The sequence below is a fragment of the Rhinopithecus bieti genome, unplaced genomic scaffold (genome assembly GCF_001698545.2).
Source record: "Rhinopithecus bieti isolate Rb0 unplaced genomic scaffold, ASM169854v2 scaffold_19603, whole genome shotgun sequence".
Lineage (NCBI taxonomy): Eukaryota > Metazoa > Chordata > Mammalia > Primates > Cercopithecidae > Rhinopithecus > Rhinopithecus bieti.
In genome coordinates this window covers 380,831-397,952 of record NW_016809484.1, presented here as the reverse complement: position 1 = coordinate 397,952, position 17,122 = coordinate 380,831, and the positions used below count along the sequence as shown (strand labels likewise).

Sequence of the window (17,122 nt, the reverse complement as noted above, 5' to 3'; positions counted from 1 at the left end):
GGGGATGGACTAGGTAGCGTAAGGCAACCTGGAATTCATTAATGTAAGCTTCCCTCATTACCATAAAACAAATAGTCTTTCTAATTCCAGACACCTACGGGTTTATTCATGCTTTACTGAGAATTCTCAAAATCTCAGTAGTTTTCTATAATGATCGGACTCTTTGCTCCCCATTAACCCCCCAATCTTTGGCTGCGAAGTGCATGGAAGAAGAGGCACGTGGGGAAGGACTGGGGCAAACCCAGCCCCTTGGTGCCCTGGCCTCCTGGCCTCCTAGCCCGGTAGGGACTGTCATGGCGGCCCAGCAACAGCTTAGGTGATCTCAGATGGCAGAGCAGGAAGAATGCAAGGGTATGAGGGTCGGGGCTGCGCAGACCCCTGTCCCGCCTGCGGTCGTCCCGGCAAGCCCAGCTGGAGCGCCCGCTCTGCTGGGTCCCCGCCTCCAGCGGCGCCGGGGCCGCCCAGACCCTGGGCTCAGTCTTGCGCCCCGGTGCCCACCTGGGGAGGCAGCGGTCCTGGCCTCGCGTCCCGGATCGGACGGCGCGGGAGCGATGCCAGCGGCCCCGAGCACCCCGGGACATGTGCCGGCCCGGCGCTCTCCGGCCTCCAGCCCCCTCCGCGGCTCGCCCCGCCGGCCCGCGGCCCCCCACCCACCGGCCGCTCCTCCCTCTCCCACCCTCCTCCCTCCGCCCCTCCCCTCCCCGCCGCCTCGCAGATTGCTCGGCAGCGCGTCTCAGCCGCCGGGGCTCTGAGCGCAGGCTGCGAGGCCACCACACCTGCAGAGCGCTCGGGCTGCCTAGCCGGCAATCCTCGCCTCCGGCCGCGAGATCCCCTTCTCCCCACGCGCCGAGTCTCCCATGACGCCCGAGCCCCCCGGCCGGCGACAATGACCACTACCCTGCAAGATGGGCAGAGCGCCGCGGGCAGGGCGGCTGCCCGGGATTCGCCGCTGGCCGCCCAGGTGTGCGGCGCTGCCCAGGGGAGGGGCGACGCCCACGACCTGGCGCCGGCCCCCTGGCTGCACGCGGGAGCGCTCCTGTCCCCTCCGGACGGGACCCGCAGCTGTGCTGCAGACAGGTAGGCAACCCTGGAGGGCGCGGGGGAGTGTCCTGGCTGGGCAGCCGGCGACGGGGTGAGGAGGCGGTCCTAGGGGGTGAGCCATGTGCCCAGAGCTGGGCCAAGTTTGTAAAAGTCTCTGAAGACAATCCCCTTTGAGCTGGCTCCTACCGGATCAGCAGGACATTGCGATCTCACAGCGCCTTATAAATAGCATCACCGTTTCATTGAGAGCTCTCATCTCTCTCGCCTCTGCCCATCGGTGTGAAACTAGGAGGTTAGGCTGCAGGTTGATCACCTTCTGTTCCTTCGTGGCCCTGCATTTTCACAAAGTAAACTCTATTTTATTTTATATATTTTAGAAAATTGTAGCATAAATGTATTCACCTCCCACATAGAGTCTTAGAGCGACCCTGTAGAAGCAAAGCATAGATTGACATTTGAGCAGTCTTGCTGTTCAGCAGGAAAGAACAGAGGCTTTAAAGGGTTTCCCAATCTCCATAGCATTCAACACTAAGTGCCTTTAGGGTTGCACATACTTTCGGGAAAAAAAAAGGTTACAACAATACAAAAATCTATAGTCCTTTATATTGATACATTTAAATGTTACTTTTTTTCCTGATTTTCAAAGCACTCCAACTTCAGTGAAGTTAAAATTACTCTCCAGTGGACTATAGTACATTTATATTAGCAAGTTCTATTAACTTACCTCCCCAAAACACTACCTTGCTATTTAATATCTATAAGCACTTGAAAATCAACAGACTGTGTGTGGGCAACATTGTGAATGAAATTTGAAGTGAGATGAACCACAGCTGTAATTAATAAATCATAACTTCCCAAAGCGATTAGTAAAATATAAGGACAAATGCACTAAATGCAACTTAGAGACAATATCATGGATGCATAACAATGTCTGACTCCTCAGGATGATGTTTGGATTAGTAATTGTATAGTCTATATCTCTGTTTCAGGAAAATTATCAAACGTGATGGAGTTTCTATGCCTGGTGATTTAAAGGCAAAAGACAGAGAGAAGGAAGGGGGTGGGGGAAGAGAGAGAGAGAGAGAGAGAGAGGAACTATAGGAGATTTGTTTGTATCTAATTAACATACTATATTTTGACCCATAGAAAGTACATCACAGACCTTTTCTGTATACTTTATATAATATGAGCTTTGTCACAGAGTGGTACATGTTCGCCTTAGCACACTTTTTAATCCTGACAGCAATTATATTTTACATTCTGTTTTATGTAAATTACATCCTATGTTCTCTTACTGTAGGAGAAAAAAGAAAGATCTTGATGTTCCGGAAATGCCATCTATTCCAAACCCTTTTCCTGAGCTATGCTGTTCTCCATTTACATCTGTGTTGTCAGCAGACCTGTTTCCCAAAGCAAATTCAAGGAAAAAACAGGTATGCATTTTTAAATTTTAAAATTCAAATATCTTAGGAGTTCTGAATCCATACAGTCTTTAAGATTGTTCTGTAATCCACAGTATTAACAAAGGATTAGCATGGGCTCTGTTAAATATCTCTGTTGACTGACATGGTCCTTTGGCATTATTTTCCATTTATGGCCTCATTTTTTTAAGCTGTATAATGGGAATGTTCAAACCTGCCTCTGAGGGTCTTGGGATGGATTAAAACAGAATATATACAAAGTACAGTGGTTGGCAGCAATGATCATTCACGAGATAGGTAGGAGAGATGATCATTTTTAAGCCAGGAATTGGGCAGAGGCTGCGGCGTGGTGGGCAGTGGTAGTGGGGTGAGAAGGGGATTGACTGATTCATTTAATACTTGGTTTAATTTTTCACATTTCCAACCCAAGCCAACCTCATTTACTAAAGGAAAGTGATAGAGTGATGCTGTGGCAAAAGGTACTTAGAGTTTAGGGTCAACATGTCTTCATTTCAGTAGATTCCTCAGTTTGGAGACTCTGACTGCAGAAGATAGATGACTTGTAAGTGATTCTTAGAAGACTGAGGACCGTATTTTTATGATTTTCTTTTTTTCAAGTTTCTAGTTTGGGACTGACTTAAGCAAATTAGATTTTAAGGACCAAGCAACTAACAGAAAATACACGATAGCTATACATTTGGAGGGGAAAAAAATGAGTATATCATAGAATAATTCATCTCTTGTCATATACTTTCTTCCAGTTTTGACCCAGCAAAACAAAGAGAAGCCTCACTAAACAAAATGCACCTTGTTCTTACAAGGGTGGAAACAGTAAATTAAAATAGCCAGATGCTTGCAATGGGAGAAGGATAATGAACAGAGAGGACAAGACAGTTGGCCATTTTTCTGCATCTATTGTTCCCTTTTTTGTTTCTGCACCTTTATTACCTCTGATGGGTTCAACTGTGTGTGTTTATATTTTTAGGAATGAAGGAAATACCTTAGGAAGCAGATGAATTCTTGATCATATACAGCAATGATAGAGACAGTAGGAAATATATTTGATGGAAGCCCTGTGTATATACTTTTTGGGGGAGAGGTCACTCAAGTCACTTGGTACACATGATTTTGGGTAAGGACTGGAGAAAACGGGAGTAAATTTTTCTAGAAGCAGAACTATGTTCTGAATTGGCATCTTTGAAAGGGGAAATAAACCCTTAAGTGTGTGGGACTGTAACTCTGCTTGGGGAGATAAAGAGGAGACTCTCTTGAGACCTTTATTATCAGGGTAAGGTTTAAAGTCAGATCCCAAGGAAAAAAAAACAGCCCTAGTGAAACTTCCAAGCTCTTTGAGAGTTGACTTTTTGGTTTGGATAGAAAATGGAAATAAGGATAATAGATTTGACTGTGTGCCATGGTAGTTGGGGCGGGGGGAAGAGGCCAGGTGCAGTGGGTCACACCTGTAATCCCAGTAATCCCAGCACTTTGGGAGGCCGAGGTGACGGATCACGAGGTCAGGAGATCGAGACCATCCTGGCCAACATTGTGAAACGCTGTCTTTACTAAAAACACAAAAATTAGCTGGTGTGGTGGTGCACACCTGTAGTCCCAGCTACTCAGGAGGCTGAGGCAGGAGAATCGCTTGAACCCAGGAGGTGGAGGCTGCAGTGAACTGAGATTGTGCCACAGCACTCCACCCTGGGCGAAAGAGTGAGACTCTGTCCCCTCCCCCCCAAAAAAAGAAATGATTCTGGATTGTCCTTGAGCCAGAGTAAGAAAAGGAAATGTCTGATGATGACATAATGGTCATCTGGAAGAATTTAATAGGTAGTTCCCAAATTACTAAGGGCCTGCTATGTTTCTCACAACATCCTAGACAGTAAGGCCACTAGCTAAGCAACAATACAATGCAAGATATATTTAAAAGATGGGGCTTCGATCTGGGGTTGTGGTAGGGGGTGGAGCCTGAACCAGACAGGAAGTAAAGGGAAAGAGATCTGGGCTGACTCACTTTAATGCTATGAATGGGCACTTGCAGAATACCTGTGTCTAAGAGATTGTTGATGATGCAGGGTTTGTTTTGAATAGAAAGTGAGAAGAGGTGTTGGTGTGCTTATGTTAGTATAGGGGACGAAAGAGAAAGAGTGGGTGAAGTGCCAGGATTAAGGTAGGATGTGCCCTAAGTGTCGATAGTCATCAGACTAGAGTAAGACGTCTTAGAGATTGATGACGTTTCCTCAGATCAAGTTTAAATTGGAAAATGGCGGCGGGGGCAGGGAGGGGAAGCAAACTAGAAATGGGGAAAAGGTGATATTGTTATTGACCCCAATAGGTTTCCTGCTCTGGCCTCGTATTCTGTGTCCACAGTGACCTTCTCAGAGCGCACTGTATTCACACACACAGCTGTGCTGTTTCCTGAGTAGACAGTCTCCGCCTGATTTTTAAAGATCAATCCCAGAGGGCTGTCCCCACCTTTGAAGGGCCCTTCTTGCTGATCTCTTCCTTGGCCCAAGGGTTGAGATCTCTAAGAAGACAAGGGTACCCCAAAGTTGAGGAAGAGGGAGGCTGCTTTTTTCTTTCTTTTATGTTTCCTTTTTCCCTCACCTAGACTTTGCATTTAGAACTGATCCTTTTGTTTCAGTTTCTTTGAACACACTCAGGTCTTTGAAATGAGGAAGGTTTTGAGAATAGATGACTACGTAAGTGAGTTCCCCAACTCAGTACCTTTGTGACATATATTACCCTTTTATAAGATGCTGTTTTTGGCCCAGTTTATCTGTAACCTTCAGTTGAGATGATGTAAGTGACTCTGCGATATGTTCTACTGCGTATTACTTATGGTTGAAATATTATAGGAGAAGATGTCTCTTTACTTTATATTTTCTCTCATTTGTCCTGTTTAACCATTCAAGTCATTTTAGTGATTCTTTTCTCCTCATAGAAAAAGTGAAGAAAATAATTGTACTTGTTATTTACAAATCAATGAGCAGAAAATTTGAGTGAATTGAGACTAAAATGTTAAATTTCATCTGGCCTTTAAAATCACAGTCAAAAATCATCTTACAAATCATACATTTTGTTTGCTATTTGAGATGCCTACATAATGCATGAGTGGTAAAGTGCATTGAAGCCACAAATGGAATATGCTTTATCACTTTTTGCAAATAAAATGTCCCAAAGTGTACAATACTGGAGGCTTTCAGTACTATTATTTTTAAATGAAAGCTAGAATGAGAGAGAATCCATATTCTTTATTCCCTTTCCCTCTTTTTATAATGATGGCCAAATTTCCTAGGCATCTTTCTCTGTGTTTACCAATAAAGCAAATTTAAAGTATACCTTCCCTTACATACATGGTCCAGAAAAGTTACTTATTTTAAAAGTGACTTCCATTATGAACTTAATCTCTTTTTTTCTAATTTCTGATTTAAATGTATGAGGAAATCATCTGTTAATAATGAACCCTAAACACCTATTGTTTGAAGAAAAGCAAAGAGTTAGAAATCTTTATTTAGCTCTTGCAGCAGAATCAGTTCTTGTTTTGTTTGTCAACCCCTAGGTAACTTTTTGCGTGGACGTAGCATGTGTGGTAGCTCTGGTTAATTGCTTCCCAGGACTATGTTGTACAACTAAGAAAGAATAAAGCCTCTGAAGGCTTTAGAGATTTAAAAAATACTATGAAAAACTGTGTCATGAAATGTTTGAGTTGGATGGGATTTTTCAGATCTTCTCTTCCAATGTTCTTCTTTTAGAGATGTGTAATTTGTGTTTAAGGAATGCTATGTGGCACAGCCAGCACCTGAAATCTGGATTTCTTGAGACTTTGACAGTCCCTTTTTAGGCAGGTACAATTTATAAAGAAAGGGAAACTGTAAATAAGAGTAGTATAATAATACATATATACCAGTGTTGTTAGTTACAACTCTCCTCATAACACAAGAAGAACAGGGAGACAAATGCCGTTGGTTAATATTCCTCTAAAGACCTGGAATTCCTCTTTTTATTTCTTCCCAAAATGTAACTACGTTTTCTCTTCTAGTTTTCTTCTCCATCTTCTCCCTAAAATTGTTCTGAGAAATCTATCAAATATTTGATTTTATTATCAAATGAGATTTATTAGTATTATTAATAACCAGCTTTTGTATGTAGTTTACAGTCCACAGGATATTATTTCATGGGAACACAAGAAAGTGAGTATGTCACCTGCATTTTGAGATTACAAAAAAGAATATGCAAAAACCAGAAGGGATTTGCTCGTGCTTCCACAGTTTAAATAAAGGGAGATCAAAAAGAATATCATGTCTCAATGTGTCCTGTCCCTCACCACACTGTTTCTAGTTTATTCTTTATTAAATTAAGCCTTTTCTTGTATATCTCAGAAAACTAAAATTTATCTCAAATAGTTAAAAAAATAGTTTTCCATATGCTCTGCCTTTTATTTCTTTTTTCTCTACCGTGTCACGGACTTTCAAAGGATAAGTAGATCTCTGTCCCCAAATTAAAAGGCCTCTTATATCATTCCTTTTTGATGCCAGTCATTATCCCAATGTGGACATGCTGAACTTGCATGTGTGGTCCTATAGGAATCTTGTGTGACTGCTACATTAACTGAAATTTCATGTACTTATTTTTCTAGTATACACAGAAGTAAAAGAAGAGAAACCCTATGTACATATTGTAGTTTTTCCAGACTCAGCAATTATCAAGATTTTGCCTCATTTGCTCCATCCATTTCTTTTTTAAAAATTTTATTTTCTTTGCTAAAGTATTTTGAAGTAAATCCTGGACACCCCATCATTGCATCTCTATGTAGTTTCATATTCATCTCTGAAAAATGAATTTTCTTTTATAACCCAAATGCCATTATCCCCTGACAGAAATAACAATAATTCCTTGGTATCATCTAAAACCATTCATAATTGAATTTTCTCAGTTGGAATGGCTCATGAAATTCTCAAATTACAAACTGCTTAGCTTTCAAATGTCTGCAAATTAGCTCTTTGGAAGTTTAAATTCATTTTTAGATGGAAACAACATCATAAATTGTATTTAGGCCCTCTGAGCTATTTTACAAAATCCCATTTAATTGGAAACAAAACATATATGCAGAAAGAATAATAGAAACAATACTCTCTCCTATTAGGGTTTCAAACAAATCTATCTTTCCGATGGCAATTTGCAGCTTTTGAATGCTGGCACTTGATGAATATAAGTTTTTGGGAGAAGAATTTGAAAGTATACAGATCTTTGTAGCAGCGTTGAAGCAGCCTTTACAGCTGTGCTTCTCAAAGTGTGGTCATTAAATCACCTTCCTCAGAATCAGCAGGGATGCTTATTAAAAATATGGATACTTGGACCTCTTGCAAAACCCACCGAATAGGAATGTTCTGGGGAAGGTTATAGGAATTTGATTTTTTATATATTTTTTCTCTTTGACATGTATACAAATCAGTGCTACTCTTATTCTCTGCCATTTTCAAACTGGGGCAATTGGACCTTTCAAAACTGAGGACAATTCTGTTTCATTGACAAAGGTGAGAATGTTACAAATGGCCTTTAGTTTGTATTTTAGCCAGGTATTGATTGTTCAGACAAAACAGAGCCTCAAATGAACCAGCCTGAAAGGTTATGTTGTAGTACCTGAAGGCCAAAAGGTCACTGTTCTCATGAGAGGCTGGAATTGAGAACAAGAAAGTCAGCAAAAATCAAGGCAACCACTTTCTCTATTCTCTCTCTTTTGTTCTCCCACAAACACACCTCATAGTCTCTGTCTCTCCTTGCAAATTCACATCATCTTTGACATTTCTCTGCAGTCTTGCTTGCCCTGATTTCATGTCCACACCTGTGGCCCCAAGTGGCTGCTCCCAAGTTTTCCTCTTATTAGTGATTCAGTACTTGGTAACTGATTGGAAACTGTATCTAGAGAGGTATGTTAGTCCAGTGTGTCCAGCTCCTGTTCAATCATATGTGGCTAAAGGGACAGAAGGCCCTGGACCACTGTTCAGTCTGCACGGGTGTGGTAACATGTGAGAAGGAGGTACAGGTTTAGTAGGTATGGCATATGGAGGCAGGGAGGAAACAATGAACAGCTAGTGTCCTGGAGAAAAAAAAAGATCTCAAACAGGACACAAAAACTAATTCTAGTAATATTTATATGATGTATGATGATCCACCAATTGGTTTATTTGACTTAACGCACCCAGTTCAGAGTGTCCAGTTCCTTTGTCTCAATTCACTTAATGTTTATGAAACATACTTATTGGGCAGTAGTTTCAATTGATGTCACCCTTCAGGGATGCTCAGCTTCCTTGTCCATTGTCCTGAGCTTACATCTTACTGAGGTTCCTTAATTTCTGATGACAGGAGTTACCAACTCAGGATCCTTCCCACCTTATGCTAGTTTCCTTCATTGTAGGAGAAGATAGTTTTCTTTTCCTATTTTAAAACTTAAATCCCCTAGCAGATCTTCTGTTTGTCAAGGTTTTATTTCCAGTTTGAAGATTGCCTCTAATTTTTGGTTAATTTGCAGGGTACGTTTGCAGTCCAAGCTTTATCTACAATATGGGTTTTCTTTTTAACTTTATTGAAATCTCAGCTTCTGGTTTGTTTTTCCCTAGGGGCATATAATATGTTCTGTCAAGAGAAAGAAAATTGGAGTCATCCATGGTTCAATATAAATGTGGATTTTAATTAATACAAAAAAGGTTTCTGCAGTCTTATGGATATTGCTTTGAAAAAATGTCAGCTTATATCAAATAGTAATAAACTCTATTGTATGAGTATATACTTATGTGTATTTCAGTAGTGGTAAGCAGACCTGAGAATTGTCCTTTTGGCATTCCAGATAAAGGTCAGCTCAAGGGAGACCCCAGGAAATGGCCACAAGTCTTTACCAAGACAAGGGAGTAGAAAGAAAGGGTTCAGGATTAATTTAGAAGAGAAATGGCAGGACTCACATAGGGAGAACATCCTTTATTTCTTGTCCTTTTCTTTGGTCTACTCATTTAACATTTTTTCAAAGCCACAGAAAAAATAAACACAAATAGGAGGTTTAATATTCTTTTTTTTTTTTTTTTTTTTTTTTTTGAGACGGAGTCTTGCTCTGCCGCCCAGGCTGGAGTGCAGTGGCCGGCTCTCAGCTCACTGCAAGCTCCGCCCAAATAGGAGGTTTAATATTCTTAACCAGTTTACAAATGCTTGTATTCCAAAAGATCTTTAATAAATTGGCTGTTTATTCACATACATTTTTCCATAGATGTAATGTTACATGCAGTGGTTAGATTGTCAGGCCAAAGTCTTAAAATCCATAATGGCTCCAAAGTATAGTACTCTTACAACATTGCTTGCACCATTTTTAAAATTGCTTCTGTGGAAAGATGTGAGTCAATATGATGTGATTGAAAGATATTGGAACAGGAACCAGCAAACCTAGTTTTTAATACGGTCCTACTGCAGATGAGGGGTGTCATATCAGCCCATTGCTCACCCACTCTGTGCCTGAGAGCTCTACAATTTTATTGGATTCCTAGAGCAAGTGATTCTGATGGCTCCAGAAGCAGTAATGACTCCTGTGCAGCGGATATAGGAGTCGCGGAAAGCAGGGTTTCTTCTGTTCCACTAGCCCTAGAAGCTCCCTCTCTGCCTCTGTTCAGGTATTCCCGTATAGTGACCACAGTTTTTTGTGATAAAGAGTATGTTTGGGGTGCCATAGGACAAAGATCACAGGAGTCACATTCATGGAAATAATTGGGGCAGAAGGGTCTGGTTAAAGTAGAAACTGCATCAAAGTCAAAGTTCAAATATTAGACGAAGAATCAGAAAAGGAATCACATCTGGTAGGAGCCAGCTTGAGTGGTGAAGTGAAAGTACAGGGCCAAGTATCTGAACTTAGAAATAAGGATATGAGATAAGATGTGACCACTTGAGACCGGCATAGGTGCAATACACATTTGACTCTTCCTGGCTTAATAGGTATGGGGTGGTCGTAACCTCCGAGTTCTCTAAATTTATCTTGCTCCACCCTCAAATCATCTATTTGATTACTGAAGCCAAAAATTCAAGGAGTCCTCTCTTTCTGTTCTTGTTAAGAACTGCTACATTTTTCATCAAAGTAGGCTTGAATCTATATACATCTCCCCACCTCTGCTGCTATCATCCTAATTTAACCATTGTCTTGTCACCTACAGGAGCCCCATAAATGGCCTCCTTTCTTCTTTGTTAGCTGATCTTGGTTCATTCTACATACACTTGTTATAGCGAATTTTCAGAAATGTAAATCACAGCATGTCATTTCCTGGTTTAAAACATTTTAATACCTTACAATGAAATCCACATTTCTTACTTTGACTGACAGTACTCTCCATGATTTTGTCCCTGGCTACCTCTTAAACCTCATGTACATTCTACCCTTTGTTCGTTAGACTCCAGCCACAGCCCTATCTATTTGTGAACTTAGCAAACTTTCTTTTCTATCTCAAAGACTCTATCTTGGTTGTTGTCTGAGTCTGGAACCTCTTTCCCTGGCTCTTGACATACCTGATTCCTCTTTTTTCTTTTCTTTTTTTTTTTGGGACGGAGCCTCCCTCTGTGGTCCAGGCTGGAGTGCAGTGGCCCAATCTCAGCTCACTGCAAGCTCCGCCTCCCGGGTTCACGCCATTCTCCTGCCTCAGTCTCCTGAGTAGCTGGGACTACAGGCGCCCGCCACCTCGCCCGGCTAGTTTTTTGTATTTTTTAGTAGAGACAGGGTTTCACTGTGTTAGCCAGGATGGTCTCGATCTCCTGACCTCGTGATCCGCCCGTCTCAGCCTCTCAAAGTGCTGGGATTACAGGCTTGAGCCACCGCGCCCGGCGATTCCTCTTTTTCCTCTAGATTTCAGTACAAGGTCATCTAATCAAGGAGATTTTGTTTTGACCAGCCTAAATGTAGCCTGTTTGTTTTTTTTTTAATTTTTTTTCCCATCACATTTCTCAGTTTGTTTCCTTGGTTGCACTTACCATAATCCGAATTGTCTCGTTTATCTATTTGGTGTAGTTGTTTTATTCTTTTTCCCTCTCTGTGAGTTATCTTGGTTTTATTGTTCTTGGGTTCTTTCATGGAAAGAATGAATGAGTAAATGGATTACTGAAGATCCATAGTTAAAACTAATTTTATCAAATTATATTTTGACATATTCTAATCGTGATCAGTCGTCTTCATTAAATTAGAATAAAATTAAATTTGATTAACAGATTCTATTTACCAAAATAAATTTTATTTTTATTTTTAAAAAAATTTTTTCTTGACAATTATTTCTTTGTAATGCAAAAATAAAATTAAATCTAGATCCTGGACTAGTTGGATTTTAAAAGTACGTATCTTTTGCTTTCATTTAACACACATGAAAATTTGATCACGTGTAATCAAGATATTTCTGATTGTATAGATTATTTTTAATATAATTATAAGTGAGTGCTCAGTGAACTGCTATAATTTCTCTAAGTTTACTGCATGTTCATAAGATCCACAGCTTTAGAAAAGATTAAGTGGCCGGGCGCGGTGGCTCAAGCCTGTAATCCTAGCACTTTGAGAGGCTGAGACGGGCGGATCGCGAGGTCAGGAGATCGAGACCATCCTGGCTAACACTGTGAAACCCCGTCTCTACTAAAAAATACAAAAAACTAGCCGGGCGAGGCGGCGGCGCCTGTAGTCCCAGCTACCTGGGAGGCTGAGGCAGGAGAATGGCGTGAACCCGGGAGGTGGAGCTTGCAGTGAGCTGAGATCCAGCCACTGCACTCCAGCCTGGGTGACAGAGCCAGAGCGAGACTCCGTCTCAAAAAAAAAAAAAAAAAAAAGAAAAGATTAAGTGGAGATATCAGTTAGGTTTATAGTGTGAGTCTCTCAGAACAAGAGGTATATGCTAGCAAATGTTTTAATTATTAAGAGTTTATGTCAGTGGTGAATTATTTAGGTCAGTGTTCATCACATGGAAGTGGGGAGACATATACCCTTTGAAAATACATGAAGATTTTCCAAGGGTTGTACAAACATAGATTTAAGAGAACCAGTTTTCACTTCCTGAGAACCCACCTATGCTCCCAGTAACCTGCTCACGGTGCATTACCCTGGGGCATGTTAACCTCCAGGGCATCACACAGAGGGAAGGCTTCCTTTAATGGTTAATCAAAATATCACAAATAAGGAGTTCCTTTTTAATGCCTTAAGCCTCTTTCTGTTAAGGGTGAATCATGGTAGAAATGAGGATTTTGACCAGTGTTGAAATATTTTGAATTCAGATAGATGATGGTGTGATGGGAGTAATCATAATTTTCATTTTTCAGTTTTTGACTTCAGTTCTTCCATGTCCTGACTGTTGTCAAAGAATATATAATAACCCTTGAGGGAGAACTTCTTAAGAGCAAAGCAAGGAGCGCATTAGTGAGAAATATTGATTGCTGAAATGGCCTTTTGTCATGTGTTTAAATGTATTATCTGTTATTCTCGATACATATTTATAGGATGCTGAAAGAAATCCTATAAGTGCACTGAATTTATGTAATTTATATATGAAATATATATTTGTAAATGCAAATAAATCCTATAAAAGCTGAAAGAAAATGCACCTACAAACACCTGATATGATATAAGTTAGTGCTGCCGGTGAGGTTACCTGGGAATAGAGTTGGAGCACAGGTTTGCCTGCAGGAAGTTTGCTGGGGAGAGCTTGTGGAAACAATACTTGTAGGAATGGGCACAGGAAGAAGTTGGGCTGCAGCACAGCCACAGCAAATGTCCAGTTGATCCCATAGGAGAACTCTGGAGCTGGATTGGCCCTACAGAATTGTTCAGAATTAGGGCACAGGTGCTGGGCTGTGTAGGAAATGTCAGCACTTGGGCATGGCAGCTTTCTTTAGCATAGTGCAATGGCAGTCAAGGAGGCCTTAGCCACAGGTCTTAGTGGTTGATACTCTAACAGTGAGTGCTTCAGTCTTAAAGGGGGTTGGTTTGGATGGTGTGCCACAGCATCTGCCATAGTTAGCAACTAATTTTTTCAAGATAAATTGGTTAAAACTCAAGAATAAAATATGTACATGATTTCTTTCAAATTTTGTGTGTGTTATTCAATATTGTACTTAAATCTATTTTAGTAAATCATATGATAAACTGTTTATTCCAATTCCAGTCAATTCCCATCCTATTTTATCATAAAATATTTTAATATTTTCTAATGCCTAAAAAATGGTGTGCTAGCTAGCTACTGGACTAATTTTTTAAATGTGTATATACCATTTGCGTTCCTGAAAAACATAAGAAATTTTTATCATGGTGACTACTACATTTAATGGAACTATTTCTAATTTTATACTTGATTTTTATTTAGTTATATCCAAAAGCTGAAACCCAGTGGTGAAAATGTACAGTAACACAATTGCCAAAGGAATTCTATGTACTTGCTAGCACTTCATCATACTCCCCAGAACTCTTAGCTCTGTATTAATTTAACTTTTCTCTTTTGTTTTTTTTTCCATTTGTCCAAGGCATGAACCTGGTTTGGTTTGACCAAGGTATTTAAAATTAACAGATTTTCCGAGTGTATTAGTTTGAACAAAGTACATTTAAGTTGAAGAGTAGAAAATCGTTAATGGCTAATGGTAAAGCTTTGTTGATGGTAAAGCTTTGTTGAAACTATTCAGAAATTGATAAAACGAATGAATCTGGGTGACAAATCTTTATCAAGTCAGATGGTTTCTAATTTGTCATTTGCAGTTGTATTATACGAGGTCCTTAACTGATTTGCTGGTTAACAGATTATTAAAGATTATTTTAGCTCTGATGGAGTTCAAAGATTTACATTGCCTTCCACCACCTCTGTGCTCCCTCTTCTCCCTCACTCAGTTTAATTTTTCTAACTAGCATTTATTATTATCTGACATGTGTTACATTCACATATATATGCATTCATCTACTGTCTTTCCCCAGTAGAACATAAGCTCTGTGAAGACAGGAACTGTTTTTTAATTGAGTAAGTTTTATTTATTCAATCTCTAGCGTGTAGAATAATGCCTGGCACTTCACAGGTCCTCAGTAAATTTTTGCTGAATGAAAGAATAAATAAATGGAGAAATCAATGGATAAGGAGCAGGGAAGTCATTGTTATTAAGGGAGAGAATATTTGGAAACGTACTAATATTTTAATATAAATGTTAATGAATGTGCAAAGAAACTTTGAAAAGTGAAATTTAGTTCATTTTCCAGGAAGAGTCTGATATTGCTAGATGTTAAAAAAGAGCCTGGTGAGGATAAACGTTTGAGTATTGATTTACCACTATAAGCACATTCTAAATTTGGATTACCGTTGGTCAGAATGGGTTCTGTTTTTTGTCTCTTTGGTTCCCTTGTAAGCATTTTCAGTCTTAGCAGCACATGTATGCCAGTTAAAAAGCATGCATACTTTATGGGGCTGAGTCCAGTAAAAGCTTTTCAATCAACCCACATTCACAGTGGAAGATTACTTTCATTCCTGGGAAGGGTGACATATGTGTGTGAAACACAGTATTCAGATGAAAGGGCTACTTTGGTATTATTTAACGGTGTATTGGCAAGACTCTAGCCAGTATCTAGTTTCTCTTTAGAGCTATTTTGCATTATATTACAGTACTCTTACTGTGCCGTGCCAAGGAAATTAAGATCAGCTGGAACACTCTGTAGGTCATTGGCTTGGAATCTTAGGGCACTGGGAACTTGATGTTTTGTTTTAATGACCTCATTTAGGCCAAACCTGCCTTCGTCCCAGAAGTGTAAGGGGCCCTTTATGACACCATGCCTGCACCTTGGGAAAGATATGGGAGAGGTTCAGAGAAAAATGACCAAATATTTAAAGGTATTGGGTCAACCTCCATGTATAGAGTACTTTATAAATTAATTGACTCTTTAGTCAAGAAAGATAATGAGGAGTCCTAATAAAAGTCTCTTCAATACAGATTTAGCCGCCAAGTTCCATGATATCTGAAACATTCTTTTTTTTTTTTTTTTTTGAGACAGAGTCTGCCTCTGTCGCCCAGGCTGGAGTGCAGTGGCCGGATCTCAGCTCACTGCAAGCTCCGCCTCCCAGGTTTATGCCATTCTCCTGCCTCAGCCTCCCGAGTAGCTGGGACTACAGGCGCCTGACAACACGCCCGGCTAGTTTTTTGTATTTTTAGTAGAAATGGGGTTTCACCGTGTTAACCAGGATGGTCTCGATCTCCTGACCTCGTGATCCGCCCGTCTCGGCCTCCTAAAGTGCTGGGATTACAGGCTTGAGCCACCGCGCCCGGCCTGAAACATACTTTTAAAGTTGAAGGATGTAATTTTAAGAAAAATGGAAAGAAGAAATGATTACAAGTCACGTAGGGGTTTGTGGGTATTGTGTTGTGGCAAATGATTTCTAAAAGGAATTTCTAGGGGCAATCACTCTTGTGGAACGATGAACCTCCTCCATATTTCTCCAAGTGGGAGTATAAGATGCATATATGCATATGGGATGTGTGGGGATTGTGGGAGGGCCATATGGGAAGTTGCATGATAAACATGGAACACCTTTTTGGAACATTAACTTTAATTGAAAATATGGGAAAAACATTCTTATATTAAAATAAACATTCCTGTACTTATGAGTAGAATACATAATGTGCATGAATTTTTAAGAACAAATTATATACCTCAGATATTCTTACCCTGAGATGGCAAAAACTGTACAATTACTTTCTTTTGCATATTGGGTATTTCTGGTGGAAACATTTGAGAAGTGCTAGTGTAGTTTTCATTTCTGTGGGAAGTGGCTCCTTGTAACTCTCATGAGGGTTGGTTATCTCTTTCTTCTCTAGCCATAGTCCTTTCTAGAACTTCCTGATTTTATTGGCATCTATATCACTACTATTAAACATATTGGATTTTAAATATTTGAACTGTTTTCCTACTATACTTTTTTGCAGTGTTGCAGGAAATAGCTCTCAACTAAAGTCTCTGAAGACCACCTTATCCCCGAAGACCTACTTTTTAGTCTTTATGTTGATGTCTCAGCAGTTTTAGACATTTTGACTGCTTTTTCCTTCTTGAAATACTTTCTTGACTTCTACCTCTTAAAGGTTCTGTTGTAGGATCTGAGTGTTGGTATTCCTTAGGGTTTTGTCCTAGAACTTCTTGTTTTCATTTTACTGCCAGGATGATCTCATCTACTTCCACGGCCTCAATTGCAGTGTGCATGTAAGTCTAGGCTAGATCTGTATACTGGGCTGCCTGCTGGATATCTTCATTTATACAGCCCGTAGACATCTCAAACTCATCAGGTTCCAAAACAAGTGAATACTTTTCCTCTTAAACTTGCTTCTTCTCCCATATTTTCCTTCCCTGGAAATAGAATATACTCTGCCTGTACTATAAAATACGATATCTTAGTTCATCTTTGGCTCCTCTTTATTTCTCTCTCCTCATCCAGTTGGGTACCAAGTCCTTTGGGAAGAACAACTCTTGGGTTTATCCACTTTTCAAAACTTCTCTGCTATTGCAACAGCTCAGGTCAGATCATCTCTTACATAATTACTTTGAGACTCCCTTCACTGATTCTCTATTTTTAGTAGTTTTCTACTTCTAGAGGTGTTGTATGCTTACACATGTTTATTTTTTATTTATTTATTTATTTATTTAT

The 17,122-nt window shown here is 40.1% G+C and overlaps 1 protein-coding gene across 3 annotated transcripts in view; it reads left to right on the top strand.

The window, feature by feature from the left end:
- The first annotated feature begins 357 nt into the window (after positions 1-357).
- The window catches only part of GRB14 (growth factor receptor bound protein 14), a 136,095-nt gene continuing 119,330 nt past the window's right edge, over positions 358-17,122 (top strand). For 2 of the 3 annotated variants that reach the window (XM_017889524.1, XM_017889522.1), the window contains exons 1-2: positions 690-1,077; positions 2,342-2,474. In XM_017889524.1, coding sequence (XP_017745013.1) covers positions 887-1,077; positions 2,342-2,474 — 324 coding nt within the window. In that variant the 5' untranslated portion in view covers positions 690-886. Of the gene's footprint in view, positions 1,078-2,341; positions 2,475-17,122 lie in introns of all 3 variants that reach the window. The other variant, XM_017889523.1, reaches the window with a different exon arrangement.